The sequence below is a fragment of the Macrobrachium rosenbergii genome, chromosome 44 (genome assembly GCF_040412425.1).
Source record: "Macrobrachium rosenbergii isolate ZJJX-2024 chromosome 44, ASM4041242v1, whole genome shotgun sequence".
NCBI lineage: Eukaryota > Metazoa > Arthropoda > Malacostraca > Decapoda > Palaemonidae > Macrobrachium > Macrobrachium rosenbergii.
Window position 1 is genome coordinate 12379664 of NC_089784.1, and position 27413 is coordinate 12407076.

General features: G+C 37.9%; 2 protein-coding genes and 1 non-coding gene across 8 annotated transcripts in view; 2 read left to right on the top strand and 1 right to left on the bottom strand.

The window, feature by feature from the left end:
* Nucleotides 1-12481, top strand: part of Nup107 (nuclear pore complex protein Nup107) — a 123490-nt gene extending 111009 nt beyond the window's left edge. For all 3 annotated transcript variants that reach the window (XM_067087754.1, XM_067087753.1, XM_067087755.1), the window contains exons 13-18: nt 616-814; nt 5866-5985; nt 6382-6558; nt 8302-8487; nt 11545-11646; nt 12094-12481. In XM_067087754.1, the coding sequence (XP_066943855.1) occupies nt 616-814; nt 5866-5985; nt 6382-6558; nt 8302-8487; nt 11545-11646; nt 12094-12198 (889 nt within the window). In that variant the 3' untranslated portion in view covers nt 12199-12481. The remainder of the gene's footprint in view (nt 1-615; nt 815-5865; nt 5986-6381; nt 6559-8301; nt 8488-11544; nt 11647-12093) is intronic.
* A 3045-nt stretch (nt 12482-15526) lies between these two features.
* Nucleotides 15527-26887, bottom strand: LOC136829346 (zinc finger protein 586-like). Of its 4 annotated transcripts, none has more exons than XM_067087760.1 (3): nt 26869-26887; nt 21060-21222; nt 15527-16958 (listed from the first exon to the last, which is right to left on the bottom strand). In XM_067087760.1, the coding sequence occupies exons 2-3, from the start codon at nt 21198-21200 to the stop codon at nt 15684-15686; spliced, it is 1416 nt and encodes a 471-aa protein (XP_066943861.1). In that variant the 5' UTR covers nt 21201-21222; nt 26869-26887; the 3' UTR covers nt 15527-15683. The 4 variants fall into 4 exon arrangements, with proteins under 4 accessions (XP_066943861.1, XP_066943858.1, XP_066943859.1 ...); XM_067087757.1 differs by lacking the exon at nt 26869-26887 and adding an exon at nt 26546-26714; XM_067087758.1 differs by lacking the exon at nt 26869-26887 and adding an exon at nt 26550-26686.
* Nucleotides 17606-17712, top strand: LOC136829632 (U6 spliceosomal RNA). The gene has a single exon (XR_010850425.1). It is a non-coding gene; the product is annotated as a U6 spliceosomal RNA (small nuclear RNA).
* Nucleotides 26888-27413: the final 526 nt, after the last annotated feature.

Below are 27413 nucleotides of genomic sequence, written 5' to 3' on the forward strand. Positions count from 1 at the left end.
GAACCCTGATGAATCTTTTATGGGCAAAAATGCACATCTAGTTCTGGATAGTGTACCATCACACAGAGTGCCCACATAGTGGGAACAGCATTGCTTGTATAAGGAGGGATTCAGAGAGAGGAATGGAATGAATGGCATTTAACAAAAATTTTTTTAAATACTGTATAAAACATTTAGTAGTTAGTTTAGTACACTGGTTTGCATTTTGTCATATCTTATTTAGTTGTTTGTTCTTGATGTAAATTTTTTAAATGAAGGATATGTAAGATTTCTCACAGGAATTGGACTGATAGATATGGTTTAATACTGAACCCATCTTAATTGACTGAAATGATTCAGTGAAGAAAGGTAGCAGCAAGGAAAGATGAATACTGTATCAGATTTCCATAATCTAAAATACTGGTTAAAGAAATGAGTGATCAAAGCATTGGAAATAAAACTTTTAGGAAGAGCTATATCTACGGTATGCTCTGCTCCAAAAGTCTTGTCCTTCCGGGTTAAGTATTTTTATTTTACTGACTTCAATTTAGCTTTTGAAAGTCTATGGTACTGAAAAAGATTAACTTTATTATGCACTAGTTGTTTTGTGCACTTATGCATTTTTTTTTTAAACAGGCTCTCATCAAGCAATAGAGACCCAGAGGGACAGGTGTTAGCAGAAACCACAGCAGAGGATAGAGTTAAAATAAATGCAATCGACTGGCTTTTATATGACAAGAGGCAACGAACCGAAGCTCTCTGTCAAGCTAATGCCCTAATGAGGAGCTTCCTAGTTTCTCGCAAAATTGGCGCAACTAGAGTTCTGTTTAACAAGGTGTGTAATATACGAGTTTCGTAGAGTAGTGAAAAATTCTGTCTTTTATGTGACAAAAGAAATTGTCATTGTAAGTGCAGGGAGAAGCAGAAGAAAATTATGCATAATTATACATTGCAAAATCAAAATAGCACAAAACTAAACTTACAAGTAAAAGTTATGATCTGTTATAAGCTGTGAAATGCCAAGTGATAAACTGAAACAGAAAGAAAGATGAAAGCATTAATACATAGGAATAAGGAGGACAGACTATTATGGTGCACAATCTAAATATTATGTGATGAAAAGGGCTTCTGTTAAATTCTGCCACCCATGTCTCTTCTGTGTTTTATTTTTCTCAAATCTCCATTCCCGAGATCTCATTATATTTTCAAGCCTTTGGAAACCCCATCTTTTCCACACTTTCCTGATTCTTCACACAAGAACCCCTTAATCCTCATTCTTTGTACAGTAACCCCTCAATTCTTTGCTCACCCTGTACCCAGATTATGCCCATTATCACATCTTTGTGCAACCATGTGTATGTATCCAGTCCTACTAAAAGGCAAAAGTCCAAATAGAATTTACAGGTGCCTTGGACTTGCAGAGCTAAGGTCAAGCTGTGTATTACTAGCCACAAAGGATACAGCCTTCAAATAAGCACACCAAGAATACCATACTGCAAAATGTTTGAGAATATCTTACTGCAAGATGTTTGAGAGAGAGAAATGAATTTTGTGCAGTACAATCATTTAAGTTTTATTTTATGTACTCTTGTGTCATTGCATGATTTTGGGGGAGGATAGTGCTGGAGAGTTGAAAAGGACCTTTCACCTGCTCTCTTTGGAGGATGATGCTGGTGTTGTGGCTGGTGCTCCTCGTAGCTGGGTTTTGTCTCCAGCACCAGCCTCACCCTCTTCCTTAATTGACTCAGACTTCCAGGTACCTGTTGAGTACAAGCAAAAGATATGTCATATGCTCAACATCCCTGGTAGTCCTCCTTTCTCAAAGGAACTTTCTCCTTCACCTAGCGCTAGAGCTGTTGCTGCTTCCTCAGCTTCCATGAAGTAGTGGGATCAAGGGTAGTCTTCCAGTAGCAAACTCTCGGTTGCTGTGTTGATGTTGATGTCCTTATTTCCTGCATCAACCACCCCTTCTGTGTTAAAGACCAGCAAGACCCCAGAGAGGAAAAGGAAGAAGCATTCTTTCATCTTCCTTATTATCCTGGCTGTAGAAAGAAGAATTGAAAGTTTGAGGCCTCTTACAAGAAGTCCTGACAGAATTCACACAAGTGCTCCCTTTTTGAAGGGAATTGGGGCTCTCAGGCACCTGCAGGTGTCGTCCTTTGGGATCACATGTGGATGGGTCTGCACATTCCATTTGCTTTGCCTGTGCTGATTCTCAGGACCAAGTGCATTGCTCAGGATAGCTCCTCCCCACATGCCTCTAAGGAAACACATAGGAAGGAGCACACATAACTCATTCGTTTAGTTTATGCTAGGTCTTCGGACGATGTACGCACAGGCAGTAGGTAGGTTCTTCCCCTCTTGCCCTCTTCCAGCCACTCTAGGGTGACCCAGCAATGCCCTCTCGCTTGCTACTTGTGTGGTCTCTAGAGTGAGCACGTATTGAGCATTCTTGCTCTAGGGAGAGGTCGTTTTTGAGCCCATCCTTCTCTTATGTGTGAAGTTTGCTGCATGCACATGAGGAGTGCTTGTTAGTTACCCAGCCTCTTTCAGTAGTTTTGGTTTTACTGAGTATAGAGTGGTTGCTAGGACCACAGATTCAAAATTTGAAATCATTTGGATGGTGACTGTCAGATATCGTGGTGCCTCCCTTGGGAGGAGCTCTGACCAGATCATATGAGATCAGAACAAGCAAGGGTGAAGTGGCGGGATTAATTTTCCTCTTGTGCTTGAGAAGATATAGCTCTTGCCCTTGGGTATTTCATGGGTTCAGATGCCCCCAGTCTAGGACCCATTTCAGGCTGAGCTAAACAGCATTTTTGAGGGACTATTTTGCTCATTTGTGAGATAATAATCCTATAGGCCACTTGAGCTTCAGGCCAGGCTATGGTCTCATCAATCGAGCTCATCCTCGGGTGAGCTTTAGAAGCAAGACCATTGGTCTTGTGGTGGTTTGGATGAGATGAATGCCTTGATTTGTAGGTCAGGGAGTTCCCTGTTGTCCAGTAAATTGAACAAGCTGCTCCTCCCACGACTAAATGCGCCAGAGGAAGTATCACACATGGGAGGATGTAGAGACTACTTATCTTGCGTTGGGCTTGTCTGTCTGTGGATTTAGGAATGACCTTTTCTTGGAGAGACTTCACCAAGAAGTTGCTTCCTTTCAGTTGTAGAGACCAGCACCATGAAGTATTTTTCTATGGCTTCTCCCCAGGCTACCTTGTGACTCAACCTTTGGTTGAACACATTGGCAGACTTTGCCTTGACTGGTGTCTCATCTCAGGATGAAAGGGCAAAGTTCAGGAAGTTGCTGTTGTCAGGAGTAAGAGCACTTACTTTTGTGTGAATTTGATTGTCTTTTTGGGTGAATTTGGTTTTGTGAAGACGGGACATGGTTACATCCCTCTTCTCCTAACAGGTCTCCCATGAGAATAGTCTCTAACTGAGGAATAGTTCAGTGTTGGGGTCTTCATTATTCTTTTCAAAGAGTACTGTGGAGGCAGATGGACAAGAGAAGAACTGAATACATTGATCCACAGCATGCTGGCCTTCAAATCAGCTGTGGGAGTGAAGGCACCAGCAACAAAGATCTTGGGTGTGACTAACCCTTCAGTGTTTGTTGTGGGAATTTCGCTCCTCCTAAACCATGGCAATCTTCTTCTAAGAAGGGAGGAGAGTCTTCCTAACCCTTCCATACTCCTTCTCCAGCCACAGCCAGGAAGGGAGAAAAGGGAAAGAAGGCAGGGGGTCTCAGTGTGGAAATTCCCTTCCTCTGCTCCCATGAGTTGGTGTTGCAGTGTGGCGGATTCATGATGTAGAACCCTGTGTAGTATCAGTTTCAGGATGGGCAGAGGATTCCATTCAAGGACTGTTGTCCTTCCTTATCTCAGACACCCAATACTGTTCCATCCATATTCCTTACCCTCTGGATTTGCAAAATCTGTAGCCCTGTCAGCATAAGTGGAAGCAATGAAGGAGGAGGGCACTATACAGTAGAAGTCAGAGTGCCAGTCTCCAGGGTACTACTGTTTTTTCCTGATGGAGAAAGGGACTGGCAATTGAAGACTGGTGATCAACCTCTCCTCAGTAAATGAAATTGTTCTTCAAACTCATTTTAAGGTAGAAATGGTGCTTCAGTGCTGGAGTCCATCTGAGAGGCTATTTTATGCTTTTGATAAACCTGAAAAACATGTACTGTCAGGTACCCATTCATCAGGACTCTCAGAAATTCCTCCACTTTGTCTGCAAAGGGACCATATACCAGTTCAAAGTTCTTTGCTATAGAATGGTGACAGCCCCACACCTTGCTGTCCACTTGAGGCCGGTGGAGCTATATATACTTGCTGCATTACTTGAATAACTGGCTAGTTCTGGAGTCTTCCAAGGTTTGCTTGCACCAGGACAGAGTTAGGTATGGCTTGGTAAATTGGAAGAAGTTGTATCTTGTTCCCAAGCAGCAGACAAAGTATTTGGGCAGACTCTTGAGTGAGCAAGTTATTGGAGGTAATAATGCAATTCTCGGCCCAGCTGGAACTAAAAGCTTGGCTTGGGCAGGTTGTCCTTAGAGAAGCACTTGCCTCATGGATGGATCAACCCTTGTATCCCTCAGTGGTTAGAGCAACACTGGTCAGCTTTTTGGGACCCTGTTTTCATCCGCTAAAGAGAAATGATGCTGCCCTTAATCTCAATCGTGACATGGAGTGGATTCGTGAATGATGTAGTCGGTGGGGTATGAGGCTGAACTCCAAAAATGAAACCACTGTGATTAGTAGATCTCATACTAATTTTCCCCCTATCATCTCTTTCAAATGGATAGGACTCTGTTGGATGAGTCTGAAGCTTTAACAATACTTAGTGTAACTTTTGACTTGCATCTTACTTTTGAGAAACCCCTGATGACAGTACGTATCAGCAATTGCTGCATGGAAGTTAGGTATTGTATGTAAGGCCTCATATATTTATAACAGATAAAATCACTACAACTCATTTCAAGTCATTTTTCCTTTCTTTGCTAGAATACTGTCCTCCAGTGTGGATGTCTGCTTCTGCTAAAGATGTATCTCTATTAGACTTAGTTGTTATTGGTGGTAAGTGTCTCTTTTCTGACATCAGCAGTAATGATTTGGACCATTGATGGATGGTCTCTTGTTTGTCAATTTTTCATAAGTTGCATTTTAACTGAGATCTTTCTAATTCACAATTGATCCCTGATCCTCTTTTCGTGCCAAGAGCGCCCAGATTTGCTGAACAGCAGCACCAGTATGTAGTGAATGTCCTTTGCTGTCAAACTTTGAAGTTCCAGAGGTCTTTTATTCATGCTGTTAGACTGTGGAACAGTCTCCCTGAGGATTTTGTGCAATTCAGGTGAACAGTTGAATTTTAATACTTTAGTGAAAACAGTTATACGATAAGATGGGCATGGCCAAAAAAGATAGTTTATTCCAAAAATTCTGTAGAGCCCAATTTTATAAAAGAAATCTTTATGAAGAGGCATGTATAAATGTGACCCATTAATATTAGAAGTATGAGGGCAAAGGGTGTGAGGCCACCCACGTGAATACACAGATATGTAAATAGATTACTGTACTGACCTCAAATGCTAAGATGCTAACCAGTTTACTGTCCCTTCTTTTTCTTCCCAACTGTCAGGTGTGAATATTTTTTTCCAACTGTATATTTGTTTGTAATGTTGCTTTAGTATATACTAGATTTTATGTTTATGCCATTGTATTAGTCCTCTGAAAGGTGAATTTTTCCAGCTTTCCTATATGCTCAGCATCTTTATGAAATGTCCTTTTTAACTACTATGCAGTTTGTTGTTTTTCTTAATGCTGGATGATTTTCATTTGTAAAAATATTTGTAAATATGGTGTTGTTCTCTTTTAGATACCAAGTGATTCTGTGAACATTGTTGTACAAGAACATGAAGAGGAAACTGGCTCTCCAGATCTATCGGGAGAAACAGAAAATATTGTGCGTGAATACTTTTGCATAAAAACGTTCTTGGTAAGTTATACTGTATTCAGTTGTATTAAGATCAAGGTAAGTTACTGTTGGATTACAGAATGTAGAAAGCCATACAATTATGCATTTTTGATGTTTAGCACTCTACTTCATGTATCATCATGAATTATCATAGTCTGATTAGAGACAGTTGAGAAGATTAAATGTGACATACCAAGATAACGTCATTATAGGGTAAAGAGAAGAGAATAGCTTGTCAAGAGGAATTTATGGTAAAACGTATATTCATGTAAAAAATTTATGCAGTTCCAAAGATATTAAATTTAGAAGTTTGATGAGACAAACATTGTAATAGGGACTTTTTTTTTTCTACCATATGAACCTTCTGGATTAGGAAATTTGAATTGCACTATAGTTGTCATATCTCTCTTTGCACAGGATGCTCAAGAATCGTTCACAGATTGGTTTGACCATTACCATCAAAAGAGGCCGGTTGCACCTGAAAAACCACCCGCAGGGGTCAGTTTTCCACAGGAAGTAGCTTATGAACAAGCTAGTAAGCAGCACCAGGGCGAACTTGATCGCTGGAAGCAAACACTAAAACTTATAACTAAGGTAAAATTCTATTATTTGCATATTTGATTGTTCCTGCACAATACAAATTCCTTAGTAGAAGCAAGTCCCCTCCTCTCTCTCACAAGGGGAGAGAGGCATTGGCAACAGTACAAGGTTGGTAGCTAACGTGAGTTTTGTTGTCTCCGTCAGTTACAGGTTCTTTTCCTCCTTTCAAGACACAATGTAGACAGGAGTTCCCATTGTCTGGCTGTTGGGTAACTTTTCAATTAACAGGTGAGAGGCATATGACTCCTTCCTATGCACTGAATATTGGACAGGAGGTGATCCCAGGTGAGCCGAGCCACCAGTTGGTTCTGAAGCTTACTTATCCTCCCTCCAAAAGTAAGTCTCCCCTGACTTTAAGACCAAAGTTTTGTTCTGTATATGAACAAATGATAAATTTTAAATAAATTTATATTTTCATAACTAACAAACCTGAGGTCTTAATGTACATGGTCCACCTCAAGCCACCCCTCATACAGTTACCTAGGCTTGAAGAAAACTTGTATGCCACAGCATACGTTTGGGGAAGCAAGGTCGGGCTCCGACCACTTCCTTCCACATTGGCTATCTCCCGTGTCACCAAAACCTTTTGCTATTAATAACTGGACTCCAGCAAGGCGCCAGAGAAATCCCTTTACGATAAGAACTCAGGTTTGTTAGTTGTGAAAAATAGAAGTTGATTTAAAACTTGCCATATTTACACGACTACTTTTTTTTTATCTTGATGCTCATATCTTTATTGCTCCACAAAACTATGTAATTGCTACCAAGTACTTGAAGGTTATTGATTGTTAATCCATACGGAGTAAGATGATAGCCTACAATTTTATTAATAAAATGACAGTACTTCAGGGAAGTGCTATAAATTTCAAGTTGTCTATGTGTGCCCAAGATTTTGTTTCACCACAATCCCATCACTTTTGTGCTGTCCACACTATTGGCTTTCAAATGTCTTAAGTGCTGCAGTCTTCGTCTAATAGACAGGATGTTAGTAGTAGTCCATTGGTGTATATAATATATCACTTTTATTCACAGGTTTACAGCACCACCTTCACCTCTTTCAGGCTGAAGCACTGTTTGCAGCTTAGCAGGTGCTTCATGAATTAATTTCATAATTCTCATCTTAATAGACCCAAGACATTAATTTCACTTCAGAATTTCCATCTCATGCTAGGTAAACAAAAGAATGCATGGTTTAGGACATTTGTCCACAAATGTGGCCTGTTTAACTATTAGTGATGAGTTTTTACTGACATTTATTTTGAAAAAATAAGATAATTGCAAAATTATTTTAAATTTTATAACAATTGTGCTTGTAGATGTGTTTCAGAGTAAAATATTGTAAGTATAGCTCTGGAAATTCCCCCTAAATGATCTTTAATTTGTAGCTTTTGTATCTTATAATTTATATCAATGAGTCCAGCAACCAGTAATACAGTAATTGTAATAGTGATTAAGCCTGCATAAGATAGTAAAACTTTGTGTTATGCCACCAATTATACATCTTTTATTTTACTGCATAAAATTTATTTTTCTTGTTGCTTGATGTCTGTTCCAAGGGATCTGAGTTGTGAAAATAAGTTTGTTACTTCAGTTCACACAAAATTTTATTAACATCAGTTTTTCTTATGATCTTGAAGTGCCTCATTCTAGAATGTAGAGAGTAAGATTCTGAGTATGGGTACCTCAAGTTACTTTTGTCATTCATTACATTTGAATAATTTAATTTTTGCATTGCAGACGGCTTGTGAACGGTTGTACAACGTATTGCTTTTCCCTGAGGGTGGATGGTTAGTAGACTCAGGATTAGATGACCAAGAACCTGACACCACTGGGGTTGGTGGTGATGAAGAACTCATGCCAGAATCTCTGGAGCCTGACCGAAAGCACCAACTATCTGTCCTCAGATCTATTTATATACCTCAGGTAATATACCATGTTTATGCCACTCATACTGATAAAAATGACGGTAGCTCCTTTAAACCCCTACCCTATGTAGTAACTTTCCATGACAGTCCTTGTCCTTCAAGAAAATCTACTTGTATCATTCCTGAATCCCAAAAAACAAAGAAGAAGCAAGGAGGGGAGATTTTGGCAAAGAAGAGATTAAACAAGAAGGAACTGATACGTCTGCCGCCATTGAGGGTGAAAAACCTTCCAAGATGGAGCCACCAATTTCCTCTTGTATCTCCTCTTCTTACCAAAATTCCTCCATTGCTCAGGAGACCGACACTCGGGACAGGGATTACTCACGCCACAATTGTTAGCTCTGTACCTGCTACAAGTGGTATGGGGGTCTGTATCCAGAGAGGACAAATAACGAGAACAAGGGCTGTTACCTACCCCCGGACATCTCCTCTTCAAGAGTTTGCATTTTTAGAAATGCAAAATTCACACAGATAACATTAAATCACTCAGGAAACAAACCAATAAAAAGAGAATAAAAAATCAGAACGCCAAGGCGTGATACAGGCAAGAAGTGCTAAAATAACCGGCTCCATGGCTAGAAAGGCAGAAACGCTGTCTTGTTATGAAGGTGGTTAGAGAGAAACTCCCCTTATGCAAAGAATGCAGGTATGTTAGTTATGAAAAATACAAATTGATTAAAAATTTGTCATTTTTAACTGCAGCTATCATTTCTTGGTTTGGCCCAAGCATAGATCTTGTTCTGAGGAAGGGCTAAATTTGTGCCGAAGAGCTATAATCTCCTCACCCCTATTAAACCATAGGACCCATTGAGACAACTTAAAACAAGCTGTTTCATCCTTAAAACTTGCTGCTAGGAGCATATTACAAATTTTGCACATATCTGGTGACCAATACAGGCTGCATAAGAACTCTATTAACATGTAGCTTTACAGATAAGCTACCAGGCCATAAAACTAGGTTATCATTTTATCAGGCTTAGTATACTGTTTATATTTAATCCTAGGTTATTTGGTCTAAACTACCACTTAGGCCGAAATTAGGGTATTTCGTAAAATGTTCTCTCTTACCCTAGTGTAGGGTATTGCCTAATCCAGATTACAGTAAACCCCCCATATTCGCGTTCTCACGATTCACGGACTCACGTATTCGCGGATTTCTCTGTGGAACGTATCTACCCATTATTCGCGGAAAATTTGCCCATTCGCAGTATTTTTCACTGAAAAATATTCACTAATTACTGTATTTTCATATTTTCATGACTAAATGCATTTTTGTGATAAAACTATTAAAATACTCAGGTATAAGCATTTTTAGAGGGTTTTTCTTGTTTTTAAACTGTCAAAATAGGCATTTTATATATGTTCCATAGAGAAATATGTGAATAGGCGAGTCCACGAATTGTGAGAACACAAATTCGGGGGTTTACTGTTATCCTTTTCTGCCCCCAACACACAGTCGCATACAACAGAGCATTTTCCAGCCTAACCTCTCTTCCCCATCCACCTCGCCTTCAAGATATTCTCACCGAAGCAGAACACTTCTCCATAGAAAGTATAATCTACTCCCTTCAACAAATAAACATTCTTCATCAAATATGAGCTATCAGTCACTAACTTTGACCATACTTTATCTATAAATAGCATAACATAGCACCGTATGGTCTGCATGACCTGGCGCTTGATGGATTCAACAATTTGTCACCACCTTACATTGAAAAACTGTATTCATCATAATAATAAAATATTTTTACATCAGCTTTTCCCTTTGTGGGGTAGATGTAAAATGGGTTCTCTCCACTCTCTGGTCTCCTGTGCTCCTTCTACCGGATCTCTCATCAGGCTTAGGGTTTTGTCTGTTACCTGTCTCTTTGATTTCCTATGTTTTCAAGAGGTCTTCATCCTGCTACTTCCATATTTGCTACTTTTTTGATCAACTGTTTCTCATACATTATTACCTGACCCAACCATCTCAGTCTTTGAGATCTGCCCATTTTTCCCAGCTCTTAATGCCATATCTGTCCAACAGTATCCCTCATTCATAATACGATCTTTCTACTGTACTCAGGCCATGAATCTTAACATGCCATGATCATGTTTTTTCAAAATGTCCCATTTTCCTTGTCAGTGTCCATGGTCTGCTGCATAGAGTAGTACAGGCTTTATGCACTAATCACGAGTTTCTGCCCTCTACTAATGGGACCTTTTAATTTACCATTAGTCAAGCTATAGCTTGTCATATCATCCATGCTAAAGCTAAGCTACTTTCATACTGCTCTTTGAACTCCTAGTGAATTGTTTCCTCTAGGTAATAAAAATGCTTTATCTCTTCTAAGGCTTGCCCTTTTATCAAAACAGTTCTCATTTCCCTTATTTTCCCCATTCACTCTTGTAAAACATTTTGTCATTGATTATGGCTTACTACATGAAATCCTGAGCGTCTCTTGATACCATCTGTTATATCTGGTACACAATTCGGAGTTCACACACACACCTTTCCCATCACCACATGGCCATTTTCCTGAGATTACAGTATACCTTTTACTTTGCTTCTTTTCTAGTCACCACAGGGTTTGATTTGTTTACATTAAATTTTTAGACCTCTCCATCAGACATTTTAACATTTCCATACCACTCTCTCTCAGATTCTGATGTTAGCACAAGGTTATCTGCGCAAAGACAGTTCCCAAAACCCCGTTTTCTGCATGCCTGTGTAGCCTCTTGCCTTACTGTAATGAACAGCAAATAGCTTGGCACTGATCTTTGATGGACACCATTTATCTTATTCTTCCGATACAGTTACCACTTTCTTCACTCTGTGATAGTCATAGTAAAGCAAAAGCAAGGATTATGGACTGCTCACACTGAGATTTGAGTACATACAGTTAGCTGTCCATCACACTGCATGACAAATGCTAATCCTTCCTTTGTATTTTATGCAGCATGGCAAGGTTACCATAAAGGAGAAATTTCTTTGTCCTTCTCGCTGTTGCTCTTTTAAATGTGTAGAACTTTCTTTGTTGCAGACTTACCAAAGTTACATTTATTTATATTGCAGGTTGCCTCTTTGTTGCAAAATATCCTTCACTCCACAGAAAGTTTTAAAGAAGCACTCCAGTTAGCTGATATTATAGCCTCCGAACAGCATCAGTTATACAAGGTAAGTATTTTTGATTATCCTGCTGGACTGACTTACAGTATAGCACAGATGTGAAGTTGATCTTGTAATTCCGTACATAGAGATGATTTAATGTCTTAAACTTTAGTGTTGTATGTGTGAACTTTGTATTTAAAGGTTAAATAGCAAGGGAAGTATTAATCAAGGAATTTTTTCATCCCTTTAGATAAATTATCTTATATCCCTTGCTGCTTCCCCATTATTGCTTAAAAATAAAATTGTTCAATATTTTAAATAAATTGTACAATTGTGTTGCTGCTCTCTTCTGGTTAGCTACTCATTCATATGTTTTCAGAGTTCTGGTTTTCCTTTGCTCTCTTGCATACTATATTGAATTATTTTATTTATTCTAGACTTCTGTTTGTTGTTAGTTTACAGCTTTGATCTTTTTATTTGAGTTTTACATATATAAAATTAAATTTTTTCCAGGCATTTGGAACTTGCGAGTTGCAGCGATTTCTTGTGAAGCTTCAAGAAACTTCGTTAGAACTGCTTGATAGAAATTGTGATGCTTTAGGTTACCCCCTCCAATAACCAGGAGACATATGATGCTTTAGGTTTCTTCCTTCAGTAACCATGAGAAGTATGTTTTAAATTGTCAAGTAATGCTAGAAAAGACTGGTGGATGAAAGTGAAATATGTATTTGCCATTTTGTGGGAACAAAAGTATTGTGCTGTTTTTTCAGTTTTATGAAGACATATTTAAATTGTGAGAAATTATTGTTGTCAGATGTGATTTTTGTAATTTTATGGATGAAACCAACTCTTTAGGCATTTTTTCTATATCCGGTTAACAATAAATTTTTTAAAAACTGCATTATTTGGTAAAATGGCATTTTGTACCTGAAGATATATTGTTCATATAAGGAACAAACCTGAGGTCATTACATATGGGGAAAAATCTCTCTAGCATAGCTGGATCCAGTTAAAAATAGAACAAGGTTTGGTGGCATCAGTGTATTGGCCAATAGGGAGAGAGAGTAGGCGGAGCCTGCCTCTTCTCCCCCTCGTGTACACCATGAGTCGCCATCAACAATAATGTATTTCAGTATCCATTTCTGAGGAAAATATGTAATGTGCCATCAATTACAGCAACTGTTAGAAACTGGTCTTGCCATTACTGCCATATTGGTTATTTGTTATGAGCACTTTCTAGTACTGTATCATAATTTTGTTTGTAAAAAATAAGGCTTCCATGCACTCTGTTACATGGGTTTCAGATGGTGCAAGCTCTTTTGATGCAGTATTGGCACTGTTCTTGATAGAGAGGCAGTCTTAACATCTTCTGCCCTGCTATTGGGCTATCATGACTATGAGCCTGAGTATATGCAGGTGTTGCTTTCCAGAAACTAACCAGGATTCATAATTCACCTACTGTGCATGAAAGGTTTGTTTGATCAGTTCACCTGGTGCAGTGTACATTATAACATTTAATTTCTTCCATGGGAGAGAGCAGGGTCCATATTGCTGAGGGATGATAAGGGGATAGGCCTGAAGTAGCCATGGCAGGTAGAACTCCTGTAATTAAGGCCTTGATTTCAGCCATCATAAGTTCTAATTTGAAAAGGCTGAACATTCAAGAAAACATGTAGAGGAGCAGATGATAGTGTGAGTACTTGGGTAAGAAGAGAAATCTCGAGACCATTAGGGGTAAAACAAGGCAGATGTAGTGCAGAATGTATGCTCCAACTTTTAACCTACCTTTTACTCGTCGGTAGAACTACAATGTTCATAATTGGACAAGATCTGCTCCAGGCAGTCAATAATTTTGCTATGCAGCTGCATGGTTATATAATCTGCAGCAAGACAAAATGATGTGCACTAAAACAAAAAAGAAAACCAAATATGGTACAAATATTCCTTCAAGTAGAAAATGAAATAATAATATAGGAGAAATATCTGTAAACAGTCTTAACCCTTGTGAGCTATGAGAGGAAGGTGCATGTTTATCCTGATAAGTAAACAAGCAATAAATAATGGGAGACGAAATAAGAATGGTGGCAAGCCATCTAGGCTAACATATGTTCACTCCAAAATCACTATAAAGATACAAAATGACTTTACATCTGGAATTTAGGCCTGACTTTCTTGGTTACATAGAATGTCTGTTTAGGCAAGACAATGATTTGTACATAAAAGTGAGATTCTAAACCACACTGTAAAAGGATATGCATAAACCTGAAATAATGCAAAAAAAGTAGGCAGTAAGAAAAATGAAGCTTATAATCTTGTGTTCAGTAATGCTGTGGTGTCTATGTACAGTAAAACCTCATTTTAACGGCCCCAGAACCAATGGGCATCGGATTTTAAGGACAAAATCCAGCCAAAGGTAGTATAAGACGACTGTTAAATTATAAAACCATCTGTGTATAGGCTAGCTTTTGCAACAACAGGTGTCTTATGAAAAATTGGTTATGTAAAGATGATGTTATTACAAATGGTGTTTTACTTACCATATCCTTAGAAATTCAAAATACATGAAATAACAAAGCCAATTCTATATCATGTTTTTCCTAAACCTGTCGCCTAAAAGGGTAACATTGTTTTCTTTATGTCTCATCACAGCCACAAACCCCTAATAATATGATAATGTACGATAATTACCATTTGTATGACTGAATTGTTCTAAACTGTTATTTACCATCAAAATGATGAGCTTTTAGTGAAAAATGAATATTATGTTATCCTAAACGTTATTACTACCGTAATTACACTACCATTAAAATTTCGAAGGGATACTGAAAGTAACATTGCTGTGAGTGCTACCATAATTCAGTGTTTACATTTGGTCAGCTGGCCTTGCACAGATAAAAGTTGATTTCATTGATAGGGAATTATTCCTTGAATAGGCTATTTATTATGAAGATATGCCAATAATATACTGTATAAGGTAAAAATAGTTTTATTACGTTTATGTTTAATTGCCAATCACAAACAACAGTACGATAATTATCATTTGTGTGACTGCATTGTTTTAAAAAGTTATTTTCCACCAAAATGATGACAAATTTTTCATGAAAAATTAATATATTATTATAAATGTTATTACTACTGTAATTACACTACAGGCTGTCCATGATTATTGGCGGGGTTCCGTTCCCGACAGCGTGATGATTACCGAAAATCGGCGATAATAGCGCCGATCCTTGGTTATTGGCGCCAATAACTAGGAATTGGTGTCGAAAACTCGGTTATCATCATCGCTAGACAAGCGCCGTAAAACCAGATCACCGATAACCGGGGACTGCCTATACCATTAAAATTTCTGAAAGGTTACCGAAAGATAAACATTGTTGTGAGCGGAACCATAATTTGATGGTTACATTTTGTCAGCTGGCCTCACATGGATAAAAGTTGATTTCATTGAAACGGAATTATTCATCAGTTGGGCTAATTACATTATGAAGATATGCTAATAATAAGGTAAAAATGATTTTATTACCTTTATTTCATAATGTGAATCTTTTCATGTATGTTGGCTCCAGTTATCACACCTAGGCCGAGGCTGGTCTACTGATAACTATCACTTAGGACAAAAGAAAAATAATGCTTCACTGTAATGAACAATCAGTTTTAACGGAGAACCTTCCCCCCCATTAGTCCGTTAAAAGTGAGATTTCACTGTACTGTACAGTATATATATGTACAGATAGTACTATGATGTTATATCAAAAGAAATTATGCACCCTTTTGCTGATTTTGCAGTTCATAACTATCCCTGCTTTCACTTGTATTTTCAACTCCCCATCCTCCCCATTCTTCTGATTGTATGAAAATGATGATCTACTGTGAAAGTGAGCTCAACGAAGGGCTTACGATACTACCAGACCTGTGAATAAGAAGGAATAAGTATACAGCAATATATAATACAAATAGTTTTTATTTTTTATAAGGAAGTATTAGAAAATTAAAAACTATCATATACTTTACATTTTTGTGGGAAACTTATTTATCTATTGGTGATTGACATCTGCATTATCAGTGATTCATAAGTGTGAGATTTTCTAAGGGACCTTTAATCAGCAAGAGAAAGTGTGCTCTGATAACTGCTCAAAATTCTCAAAACTGATTTCTACCTCTCTCACTTTTTTCTCACATCCAGGTCTATGTAATGTATAGTCAGGAAGTGTGAATAGAACTTTACAGATATCACAGTAAATTTGTTCAATTGGAGGAACCTCTGAAGACTTCCTTCTATGGTTACGGGTTTTGAGATGATTTTTGTATTTGGCTTCAATGACAAAAGATACATTACAGCAAGTGCAATGGTAAGCTTTTGTTTCCTTGGTATGACATTTCATGTGATTTCTACAGTTGGATAGGAAACGAAATTGTTTTCCACACTCGCTACAAGAATAAGGCTTATCCCCCGAGTGTATTCTTTCATGGCATTTCAAATCATCCTTCCTGGCAAATCTCTTATCACAAACAGAACAGATGTGTTGTTTTTCTTTACAGTGCACTAACATATGTCTTGCGAGTCTTGACTTGAGAACAAACCGCTTCCCACAAATCTCACATTCATGAGACTCAAATTCCACCAAATGATTTTTCTCATGAATTTTCTTGTCTCTCTGACGCAAAAACCTTTTCTCACAATATTCACACTGGAAATCCCTCTTATTGTTGTGTATTGCCATATGCTCCTTTAGTGAAAACTTACTGCATAGTTTTTTATCACAGATACTACAAATATAATCATCTGTGTGTTGTTGCTTATGCTTATTGAGGTTAGATTTTGTAGCTGTGTGGAAACCACATATATCACACTTGAATGACTTTTCCTGAGTATGAGTGACCATGTGTTCAACTTTATGACTATAGGCGCGAAAAGCTTTACCACACAAAGTGCACTGGTGCTTTCTCTCAGTTTTAATGTCAGTGTCTCTATTTTTTCTCTTTGAGGAGGCCATAGACACAGCTTTGGCAATAATACTACTTTCATTACCTTCCAAACCAATATCATTGAACACTAACAGGCCCTGCTTTTCTTCATATTGTAAAAAGTCACACTTCATAAAAATCTTGACAGCCTTGCTGAAGCTTTTAATGACATCTCTGCATGCTTCAGAGAGCTGATACTGAAGCCTTTCAATATATTCAAAATGTTTGAAACACTTCTCACAAACAACATGACTAGGTAGTTGCACTTCAACAATGGGTTTTTTCAGGATGCAACATAATAAATTTATCAGAGGTTCAGGGTTAGCTCTAGACTTTCCAATTCTTGTAAAAGTACTAATAGTAGCCCCCTCACTGCCACAAGTTAAACATACTTTCTTGTCTGATGAAATCTGAAAAAAAGACAAATAGGAGAAGAATCAAAAGAGAGAATGTGTTCAACAAAAGAATGTTAAGCGCTCTTAAGGCTTGACATTACAGGTACAGGAATACACAAGCTATGATATTTACATAGGGGAACAAATTGGAAAATTCACAAGGTAAAAGGTACTTTTGTAAACATAAAAAGTGAAATCTCAAAGAGTATATAACAATATTTGAAGCCAAGGTTCCCTCGATAGGTACATCTTATGCAATCTAAAAATTGTCAGTTAATGGACAGAAATTCAATGAAGTTTGGGACAAGCAAGTGCGCACACACACACACACAAACATCAGCCCTTTTTTTGTACGAACTCAATAAGGAGATACTACACATGTATTTACTGTAAAGTCCTATTTATCTGGAATCCAACTATCAAGAAATTGAAGCATCAAGAATGAGGATGAATGTAAATTAAAAATTCTATAGTTAAAAGATCATCTCAGTGTTATGAAGTTTCTCCCCCTAACTATCAAATAAAAAGGAGTGGGCTTTTAACTATCAAATAAAAAGGAGTATGGTTTTTCTTAAAGCCAGGTTTTTAGATAGGTACAATATGAATCAGTACAGTGAAAAGCAGAGTCAAGGAATCATTTTCAATATTTCCACACACAAATAGTGCTTGCTTCGGCAGTACATATGTACTATAATCGATCAATACAGAGAAGATTAGCATGGCCCCTGTGCAAGAATTATATGCAAATTGTGAAGCATTCCAAATTTTTTAGCTCCAACCTGGCTTCCAGCCCACCTGGCGCCAGCTCATACTATGAATGCCCAAGAGTGCCTGCCAGCTCCCGAGCTACTAGCTCGCCTGGTGCCAACTACAGCCTGGCTCCAGCCCAGAGCACCCAGCACCAGCTCTGGCATCCATTTTTTCTCTCCTGCCTTTTATCCACTCGCTCCTGCACCTGACTCCCTTGCTTCCATCCTGTGCCATTGCCAGTTTTGAGTCTGGGTTAACAGGAAATTAACCTAGATCCTTCCCCAACTGTGACAGTGAAGTGTTGTGCTAGTGGAGGAGGTGGCTGCTTGACCCATCGACGCTCCTAGACGGAAGGTCCCTGTCAGACCCCTCAACCTGGGAGGAGGCATACTAGTTGCTTGGGGTCTTTGTACAAAGTCAGGAACAAATTACAAAGCTGCCAATGGTCCACTTTCAGTGTGTATGATTTCCCCAGGCATAACATGAGTCTCACTGACCCATCCCAAAGAAGTGTATGCCAGCAGAAAGACTGTCTTCAGAATGAGATCCAGAAAGGAAGTCTTGAGGCTTCATAAGGCCGTAGCGACAAGAAAGAGAAACCCACTAGGAAGTTGAGCTACTCAGAGGGAAACTTCCTTTCAAGGACTGGATAAGTTTCCTCAACTCCAATAAGAGAGAACAGATGTGCATCCCTGAATATGAAAATGAACAAACTCCTGCAATGACTACAAAGATAAGTCAGCAAAAAAGAAAACCGAGTCAACTGGATGAATGACTCCTTTGCACCATCTACCAGAATTACTGCACTTGGCTTGTGCATGACTGCTAGTCCCAGTTCTGCAAGATCTCTCATGGAAAACCTTGGTTAAGAGGACAGAGGATGTCCAGTTTTTTTTTAGGAGAGGTTGGTTGGTTCCTAAAACTGTTACAATATTCTGTTTAAAAGAGAGCCACCAGCAATATCTTTGAGGACCTATACATGACAAGTTTCTCTAGTTCCCACCTAAAGAGGCTAAGCAGGAGTCTAAAGAAATTAATGAGATCATTCCCAAGATGGTAGCACCTTGGATATCTTCAAAGCTAATGAAATTCTACTCAGTAATCCCAAAAGCAATTACCATTACTGTGCCCTGTTGATGTCAAAGAGCCATGCAGGTTCCGATACCTAGGGACTACCACAATTGCAGGACCAGATTCCTTGGCTAAGGCCATCAGCCAATGCAGTCACTGGCCAAAATGGACCATGGCATTACGCCAAGGTTGCTTATGTCTGCACTTCATGAAACAATATACAAAAATTAGTACATGAACTCAGGCTGAGTGCTGACTTTGACCCTTAAGAGTGGCACCACTATCAAGGTGCCAGCAGTCATACTTGTAACTCTTCATGCCAAAGCACAGATTGAACACCTGGAAGCATATGAAAATGGAATTTACTCAAAGATGAAACACCCTCAACCTTGTTACATCAAAGATCTCATCACTTGACATTGCAGTAGGTGTGCATTCCACCTTGTGTCAATAACTGAGGGAGAAAAGCGCCAGTGGGATCCTTACTAAGGAGAAAAGAGCCTGTGGGATCCTTGCTAAACGAGTGACTGTGATCCTGCCATCACTGAAGAAACAAAAATCATTTTCCAAGGCTTCTACTTTTCAGTCTTCCAATATGGACACCACATCTTTGAAAACTGCTGCTGAAAGGCACCATAACTTCTAGCACAAGAGTATGCTCTGGAAGCATCCCACTTGGCCAGAGGATCAGAAACCCACTAGAATTGCTGGGCCAAAGACAACAACTTGCCCAATCAGGGAAAACTGTTCTTATTTCAGCCTTCATGGCCAACTCTACCTAACTGGAATAAAATCCAAATCTCAAGTGCCAAGAAGTCTGAGGTACTGGAAAACTTGTGGAAATAGAACTAGAACTGCAGTTACTAACACCACCAGTCAGTTGTTGAGAATTTCTGCAGTGCATGCCAGTTCAATGTGCAGATGCTGTCACTGGTGCCAAAGATTTGAAATGACTCTTGAACACAGCCTGACCAATCATAGGAATAAAAACAATTTCATAATCAATTAATCAATCAAATGGAGCACAGATAATTCAGTGATGCCAGGTGGATATCAACATGGAAATACCCCTTGAACTGTTATAGATACTTGATTCTCTTGGCTGTTCAACTCCTGTCTCCATCTAAACAGGTGCACAATACAAGCTCTATTACTTAACCAATGAGAGATCCCAAACTTTCCTTTGCACAAGGTACTTTGGATAACTGTATATAGATACCAGGCAATCAAATGTTCTTAAATGCCTGTCTCAGGGTCAACAATTCCCTGTGTATCAGTCTGAAACCTCTTGAAGCCATGGTTGAGCATCACAAAGCTTAACAATAAGACATCTTAACATACCCTTTGCCAGGAGGATTTCCCTTCAGCCAACCCCTTTCCTTGAGCCAAAAACATAAATGCTGATACTACATACACAGTTCAGAGTCCATCTGGTCAGTGTAGGGATAAAAACTTCCCAACAGCATGGCTGTCAATCACTGACAATTAGCTTGCAGAAGAGTATGCAGAACTGGCCACTGGGCACTTGTGCTGGCTATCAACTACTGTATCAGAGGTGAGTGTCATTTTGGGTTGCTGCATCTTTCATCGAAAAAGGCATCACTGGTAGAAGACACAATGATATTAATAGTGAAAACACCTTCCTGACCTCAGTGACCCCATCCAACCAGTGGTTGTTGTGCTACATTACAATCACGTTTCTCGTAATTCCCTACTTTATTGCTGTTGTGTAGTTCAATATAATGACTAATATGTCCCATGATTTGAAATAGAAAGCTGCAGAGATAAGACTGCTTTTGGCTCTGGGTAATCTGTTTAGTCTAAATGATGAATGCATGACCTAGTGATTTGGGTATTTGTGAACACCAAGTATGGAGACAGAGACAGAGCAGAAGGGAGCCTTTGGGGGAGAATGCAGTCTTGTAGTAATCAAGTGAGATTTGCTTATCTTTCAGTAGAAATTTAAAAATTATAGTGCAAGTAAATCAGAGAAAGATATCCATAAATGAGGCAGTATCAAGGACACTAATCTAGTCCGCAAAGATCAACATTGAATAGGGTGCTGCAAAACTGTGATTTGTACTTTATATGACAATGTTATACACTGGAAAATTGTAGATTGAATGCAGATGAAAATTCTGCTACAAAGACAATTTTAGAAAAATCAACCACCCCAAATAAAAATACAAACCGAGACTCAAAATTTACTGTACTATTTGAAGGTTATACTCCTCAAATGAACAGCTAGGTTTTATTACAATTCCAACTTTGTACTTGATTATAGTATTTTCTTACCTGAGCTGCAGTAAGTACTTGATCAACAGCTGAACTAAAATCTCCATGAATTATATCAACTGAAGAATTGCAATGTCCATGAACTATATTTAAAGAAGGATCAGAATTTATTTCATAGTCTTTGTTTATGGTTACTTCCATTTCTTTTCTCCTACTTCTTCTTCTGCAAAGTAAAAAAGATACAGAATTATGTTAGAAATGGCAGGTAAAAGACAACAGATATCATCACCATTAATATTTCCTGTTAGTTTCTCCCTCTGCATGGTAAGACATGAGATGAGATCTCTACTCTCCTTGTCCTGTGCACTTCCTCCTAAACTCCCATCAAGTCAAGGTCTTCATCTATCCCCTATTTCCATTATTTCCTGAGCCTTCCTAAAGGTCTTCATCCCACTACTTTCATATCTACTCCTTCCCTAACTAACTTCCTCATCCCCTTCTCATCATAAGTCCTCCCCAGTTCAGTCTTTGAGAATTACAATTTATCTAGTTTTTCAGCTGCTGGACAGAACATCTCTCCACCACTTCCTCAATATTTTCAGAACCTGCTCACCTCCAAATAAAACATTATTCCTCTCAATACACTGTATGTTTGACACTCAGGACACTTTATCACATTCAAACCTAATATGTAATTAAAATTTTCAATGTTAACCTTAAATAAATCTTAAAAAAAAAAAAGATGGATGATGCACCAGAGGACAGGCAGCTTAGTCAAAGATGCCATAACCATGACTGAAGGAGAAATCTCTTCTTAAATGGCAAAATCAAACAATGACTGGCCAATTCAGCTACGATGTTATTATAAGCACAAAAAATTATATGAAGTTAAGACATACTACTGAGAAGAAAACAAACCGGAAAGGGATGGAACCAGATGAAAATTTCAAATAATAAACTCTTCAAAACAAACCAATAACTCCTAACTTGTTAGGAAGCTTATGAAATTTGTTATTAAAGAAAAAGGTCTGAGAACTTACTAAATTGCCACTGATCATGCTATTTATACTGTTAATAGTAGCCACTACCAGGGAAGGTTACACTAGGATGCATCCATCCCAGTATTTCATTAGTTTACACAGACCAAACCCAAAAAATCAAGGCTTCCCACTGTGGTCTCCCATTATTGTTAGATTTAGGGGGTTATAATGGGTAAACAAAGCATATCTGGCAGAAATGACTGGATGTTAAAAACACGCTACTGTACTGGTTACTTTTCAACCTATAAGATACAGCATAAGTAATATGATCAGTAAAATTTATCATAAATTATAAGATTTTTCTTATATGGCAAAATATTTACAAGTGTACAGTATATGACAGTTACTGGAAACTGGTATGCAGATAGTTTTATGACCTCTTGTTTATAGAAGTCATTTTTTTTTAAGAACTATTCAAATGGTGTTCTTTCTAATTTATCGCCTTCTATCTTTTTCATAATTACAACAGTTACTATCAACCAATAAACAAATATTCTTTGTTCATTTACAGAACAAACCTTTTTTTGTCTTAACGTAAGGGGAATTTCTCTAGCGCCTGCTGGAGTCTGGTTAAAAATAGCACAAGGATTATGGTGGCAATAGGAGACAGCCAATGGGGAAGAAGGAGGCAGGCGCAGCCCAACCTGGCTTACCCCAACAACGCTGTGATGTATCAGTTTCTCCCTAACCACCTTCATAGCAAGACAGTGCTACTGCCTCTCTAGCCAAGAAGCCAGCTGTTTTAGCACTTCCTGCTCATATTACGCCTTGACGTTCCATTTTTTCATTCTCCTTTTATTGTGTGTTTTTCTGTGATATTGTGTTATCTGTGTATATTTTTCATTCCTAAAACTGCAAACTCATGAATCATCTAAGCAATCCAGGCCTCAGAAAAGATGCCTGGGGACTGGTAACAACCCTTGTTCTTGTTATTTGGCTGCCTTGGATACAGACCTCCATTCCACTTGTAGCAGGTGCAGATCTAACCATTGTAACATAAATAATCCCTGTTCCTATTGTCGTAATTGGTCTCCTGAGCAATGGAAGAATTTTGGTAGGAAGAGGAGATATAAAAGGAAATCCTCCTCCTCCATCCATCCACGCAAGAAGAACCGCAGGTCCTTTTCGGATTCTCACTCCTCCTCTCCTGCAGCTGGTCCTTGTTCATCCAAACATGACCGTGTCAAACCCATTCCTGCTTCATCTAGAGCTGCTTCAGCCTTCTTGCTCCTTCACATAGCTGTGCTTCCTTCAAGGAACATGGCCATATTTTTCTGCTTTAGCCGACAAACCTCGCCCAGTTCCTAACTCCCATCCTACAGTACAAATGTTCAGAGAAGCATCCTCCAAGAAATCCAAATCTACAGATAGGACTTCTCCACAGGAGGTTTCTGTGATCTTCTTCATATACTCATCCTATTTAAGTGTTTTCCAAAGCCATAAGAAGGACAATAAGGCTCCCATCCAGAAGTCAGTTGTGAAGGAATGCTAACCAGTAAACTAATTTTTCTTTCACTATGCAACACTAAATGATATTTTAGGAATTTATTCCGAATAATGGGGATTTTTCAATAAAAGTGTTTACAAATAACATTTCTATTGACTGCAGTGTCAAAGATCTCATAAGACTATTTTGGTATGAAGGTCATTTTTAGAGGTGTTCAGTTATAAAAAATAACAGTTAGTCCAATTAGTGATGTTAAATTTCAAATATAGTTGTACTGATAGTTTTTATGTGATTTTAACAAATGTGACATTAACTTTTAATGGAAATGTTTGGTTAATTCATTATACCCCTTAATATCTAACAGTATTTGATAACTACAGTGGGAAAGTCTTAGGCCTTAGGGTCAGGTTAGACTATGAGGAGGATAAGGTATGTAAGCAAATGTACTGATTACGATTTATGAACATCTAGTTCAGGCAAGGCAGGGGGTCAGTTACTACATGGCATCCCAGATACTGATAGGATGTACTGTACTTTTATATTTAACTTTGTCTCATACACCACCCAAGATGTGGTGTGGTGAGGCTGGGGAGGGACTAGGTTATATTAGATTACAAAGCATCATTATATGTAACTTATTTTTGTTTCCACCAATTAAAAACCCCGATTTTCAGCTGAGGCCTTCCATTGTCTGTTAGCCAAGGTTGTCTGTAATGGGTTAACCAAAATTTATCAAATGAAAATGAATGCTAAATCTGTCAGAATGACATAAAAACCTATCAGAAAACTACATTTCATATTTGAGCTCAGTAGTATGGTTTACCAAAATCATGCCAAATTCATTAGAAAAATAATACTCTATTTTACATTCTTGCTCAATTATAGCCTTCTCCTACCCAAAAACCGGTTTCCTATTTTGCTCAACCTATTTATCTTACATATGGAAGTAAGAGCAATACAAAAACTAGACTTCTTCAACCTTAATACACAAAAATACAAAAAGTAGTGGTTTGCACCAATAACAGGCTAATGGTCAAAAATGCAAAAAACACAAGACCACACATTTATAAAAATATAGGCAATGTTTCACGTACTTGGTGAGAAATTTATACGTGATATAACTGCCGAACAAAACTGCAATGTGCCTTGTCTAGCCAAGGCCAAAGGTGTTGGTTACTTTTAAATCTCAAATTAAGTATGGTAAAATAGTACTCAGTGGCTGAAAGTGTCCCAGTGGTTGGCTTGAAAGCCTAAATTTCATAAAATCAAATCAAATTTAACATAATAATATGAGACCTTTTATGACACAAAACTCTCAAAAAAAGTAAGGTGCCAAGATATTAATACAGTGAAAATATTATGACTTCTTTTCTTTACATATTGTACAGTGTTATTTAGGAAAACTTGTCTAGTGGTATTCAGTCTAATATGCTCTCCTTTGTCTACACATTTTGTTCCTATCAACCCGATTTTCAGCTGAGGCCTTCCATTGTCTGTTAGCCAAGGTTGTCTGTAATGGGTTAACCAAAATTTATCAAATGAAAATGAATGCTAAATCTGTCAGAATGACATAAAAACCTATCAGAAAACTACATTTCATATTTGTGCTCAGTAGTATGGTTTACCAAAATCATGCCAAATTCATTAGAAAAATAATACTCTATTTTACATTCTTGCTCAATGATAGCCTTCTCCTACCCAAAAACCGGTTTCCTATTTTGCTCAACCTATTTATCTTACATGTGGAAGTAAGAGCAATACAAAAACTAGACTTCTTCAACCCTAATACACAAAAATACAAAAAGTAGTGGTTTGCACCAATAACAGGCTAATGGTCAAAAATGCAAAAAACACAAGACCACACATTTATAAAAATATAGGCAATGTTTCACGTACTTGGTGAGAAATTTATACGTGATATAACTGCCGAACAAAACTGCAATGTGCCTTGCCTAGCCAAGGCCAAAGGTGTTGGTTACTTTTAAATCTCAAATTAAGTATGGTATAATAGTACTCAGTGGCTGAAAGTGTCCCAGTGGTTGGCTTGAAAGCCTAAATTTCATAAAATCAAATCAAATTTAGCATAATAATATGAGACCTTTTATGACACAAAACTCTAAAAAAAAAGTAAGGTGCCCAAGATATTAATACAATGAAAATATTATGACTTCTTTTCTTTACATATTGTACAGTGTTATTTAGGAAAACTTGTCTAGTGGTATTCAGTCTAATATGCTCTCCTTTGTCTACACATTTTGTTCCTATCAACCAATGACTTACGTCTTTCATGTATTTTAGTGACTTTGCATCTACATATATTTTCAAGCCTCTTAATGAAGCACAATGTGTTTCTAGGTAAAATTTGTCTGCAAATCTTGCTTCTGAGGACTGTGTAATATGTTAGTGGTCAAATGACTGTACTTGGGTAAGAATGTTATATTTGTTGGTGTAGCCTATAGGTATTAAAAATACTTTTGTAAATTTAAGTGTAACTTTTTATTTTACGTAATTTAACAAATTTAACATTCATTATCATCACAAATCTTTGATTAACACATTACACCCTTTTATGACTAACAAAATTGGTGTACCATGATTTGAAAAATAATTATCAATGCCATATCAGAGGCCTTTGGGCTAGGTTAAGATGAGGAAATCCAGTTGGTAAGGGGGACACACCTGCCCCAATTGCCCCTAAGATTTATGGCAACATTGGTAAAGTTTGGTTGGGGGTAAGGGGTCCAAACATGTAACGAGTCAGGGCCTAGCGCCCTAGCCTTGAGGTTAAGTTAGTTACGTTAGAATTTCACGTTTTCGTTTGCCTCCCACATAAAAACCTGGCTTCCCATTGTTGCTCTTAGGCAAAGCAGGAGGGGTATAACCAAACATTTTCTACGGAAATGAAGGTCAATTCGTGAAATTATCTATACTATCACTGAAAAAAAAAAACTCATTTGATTAACCTCTAGGTTAAAAAGTAGCATTTACCAGACCATGAGCCTTTATCTTTGCAACATTAGCCTAATCGTACTAATGGAAAATGTGTTATAATAATTTACCTACTAAATTACAAAGCAAATCACTGTTACTAACAACTCTCACAGAATAACGGTAATCTGGTTTCTAGTCACAGGGACAAACGCCACAAAACAAACTCCCTATGTCTTCTTCTACTCTCCCGTACAGTGTCGCCTAGACTCGCTATTTCCAGTGCTGCGGAACCATAATTCAAACAGAATACAGTATGACGTGAATCTTACAAAAGCTTGATAAAAAACGATGGTTTTATTCGACAATGTGGAAATCAAATAACACAAATTTGCCTAATTCTGGGAAATTCCACTGACTGAGACATGCCAAAGAGACGAAATGTATAGCTTACGTTGCTACTTTGCTAAAGCCAACATTGCAGGGCTCAGATAATGCCAAATGTTAACAAACAGGAAGCAAATACATCACAGTGCAACTGACCACGAAGAACACATTTGAACTATTCCTCCTGAAGTACAAAAACAAACAACAGATTATTAAATCTGTTTTAAATAGGCATTTGATTATTAAGACTAATTCACACAGACCCGTTTTGAATCTCATTCATTTCCAAAAGACTACGATAGTATTCTTGTACAGTACCATTAATTATTTACTTGGTAATGGTAAATGTATTACTGGATAGACTTCTTATAAACAATAGCCTGTATAATCTACTGATAGATGAGGGCAAATGTGGTATCCAAGTCTTACTCGATCTCAGTTGTATGTGACCGAGATCTAAAAACATTTACGAACCATTGGTGTGTTTGCAAGACTAAAAATTTTAGCACAACAGAGAGTAGGCTACTGTGTTCAGATTTTTAATTCAAATTCAACTTGTGAAACTTTAAGAAGAGGATTGTCTACGATTGGATTGCCAGATATACTTCAAAG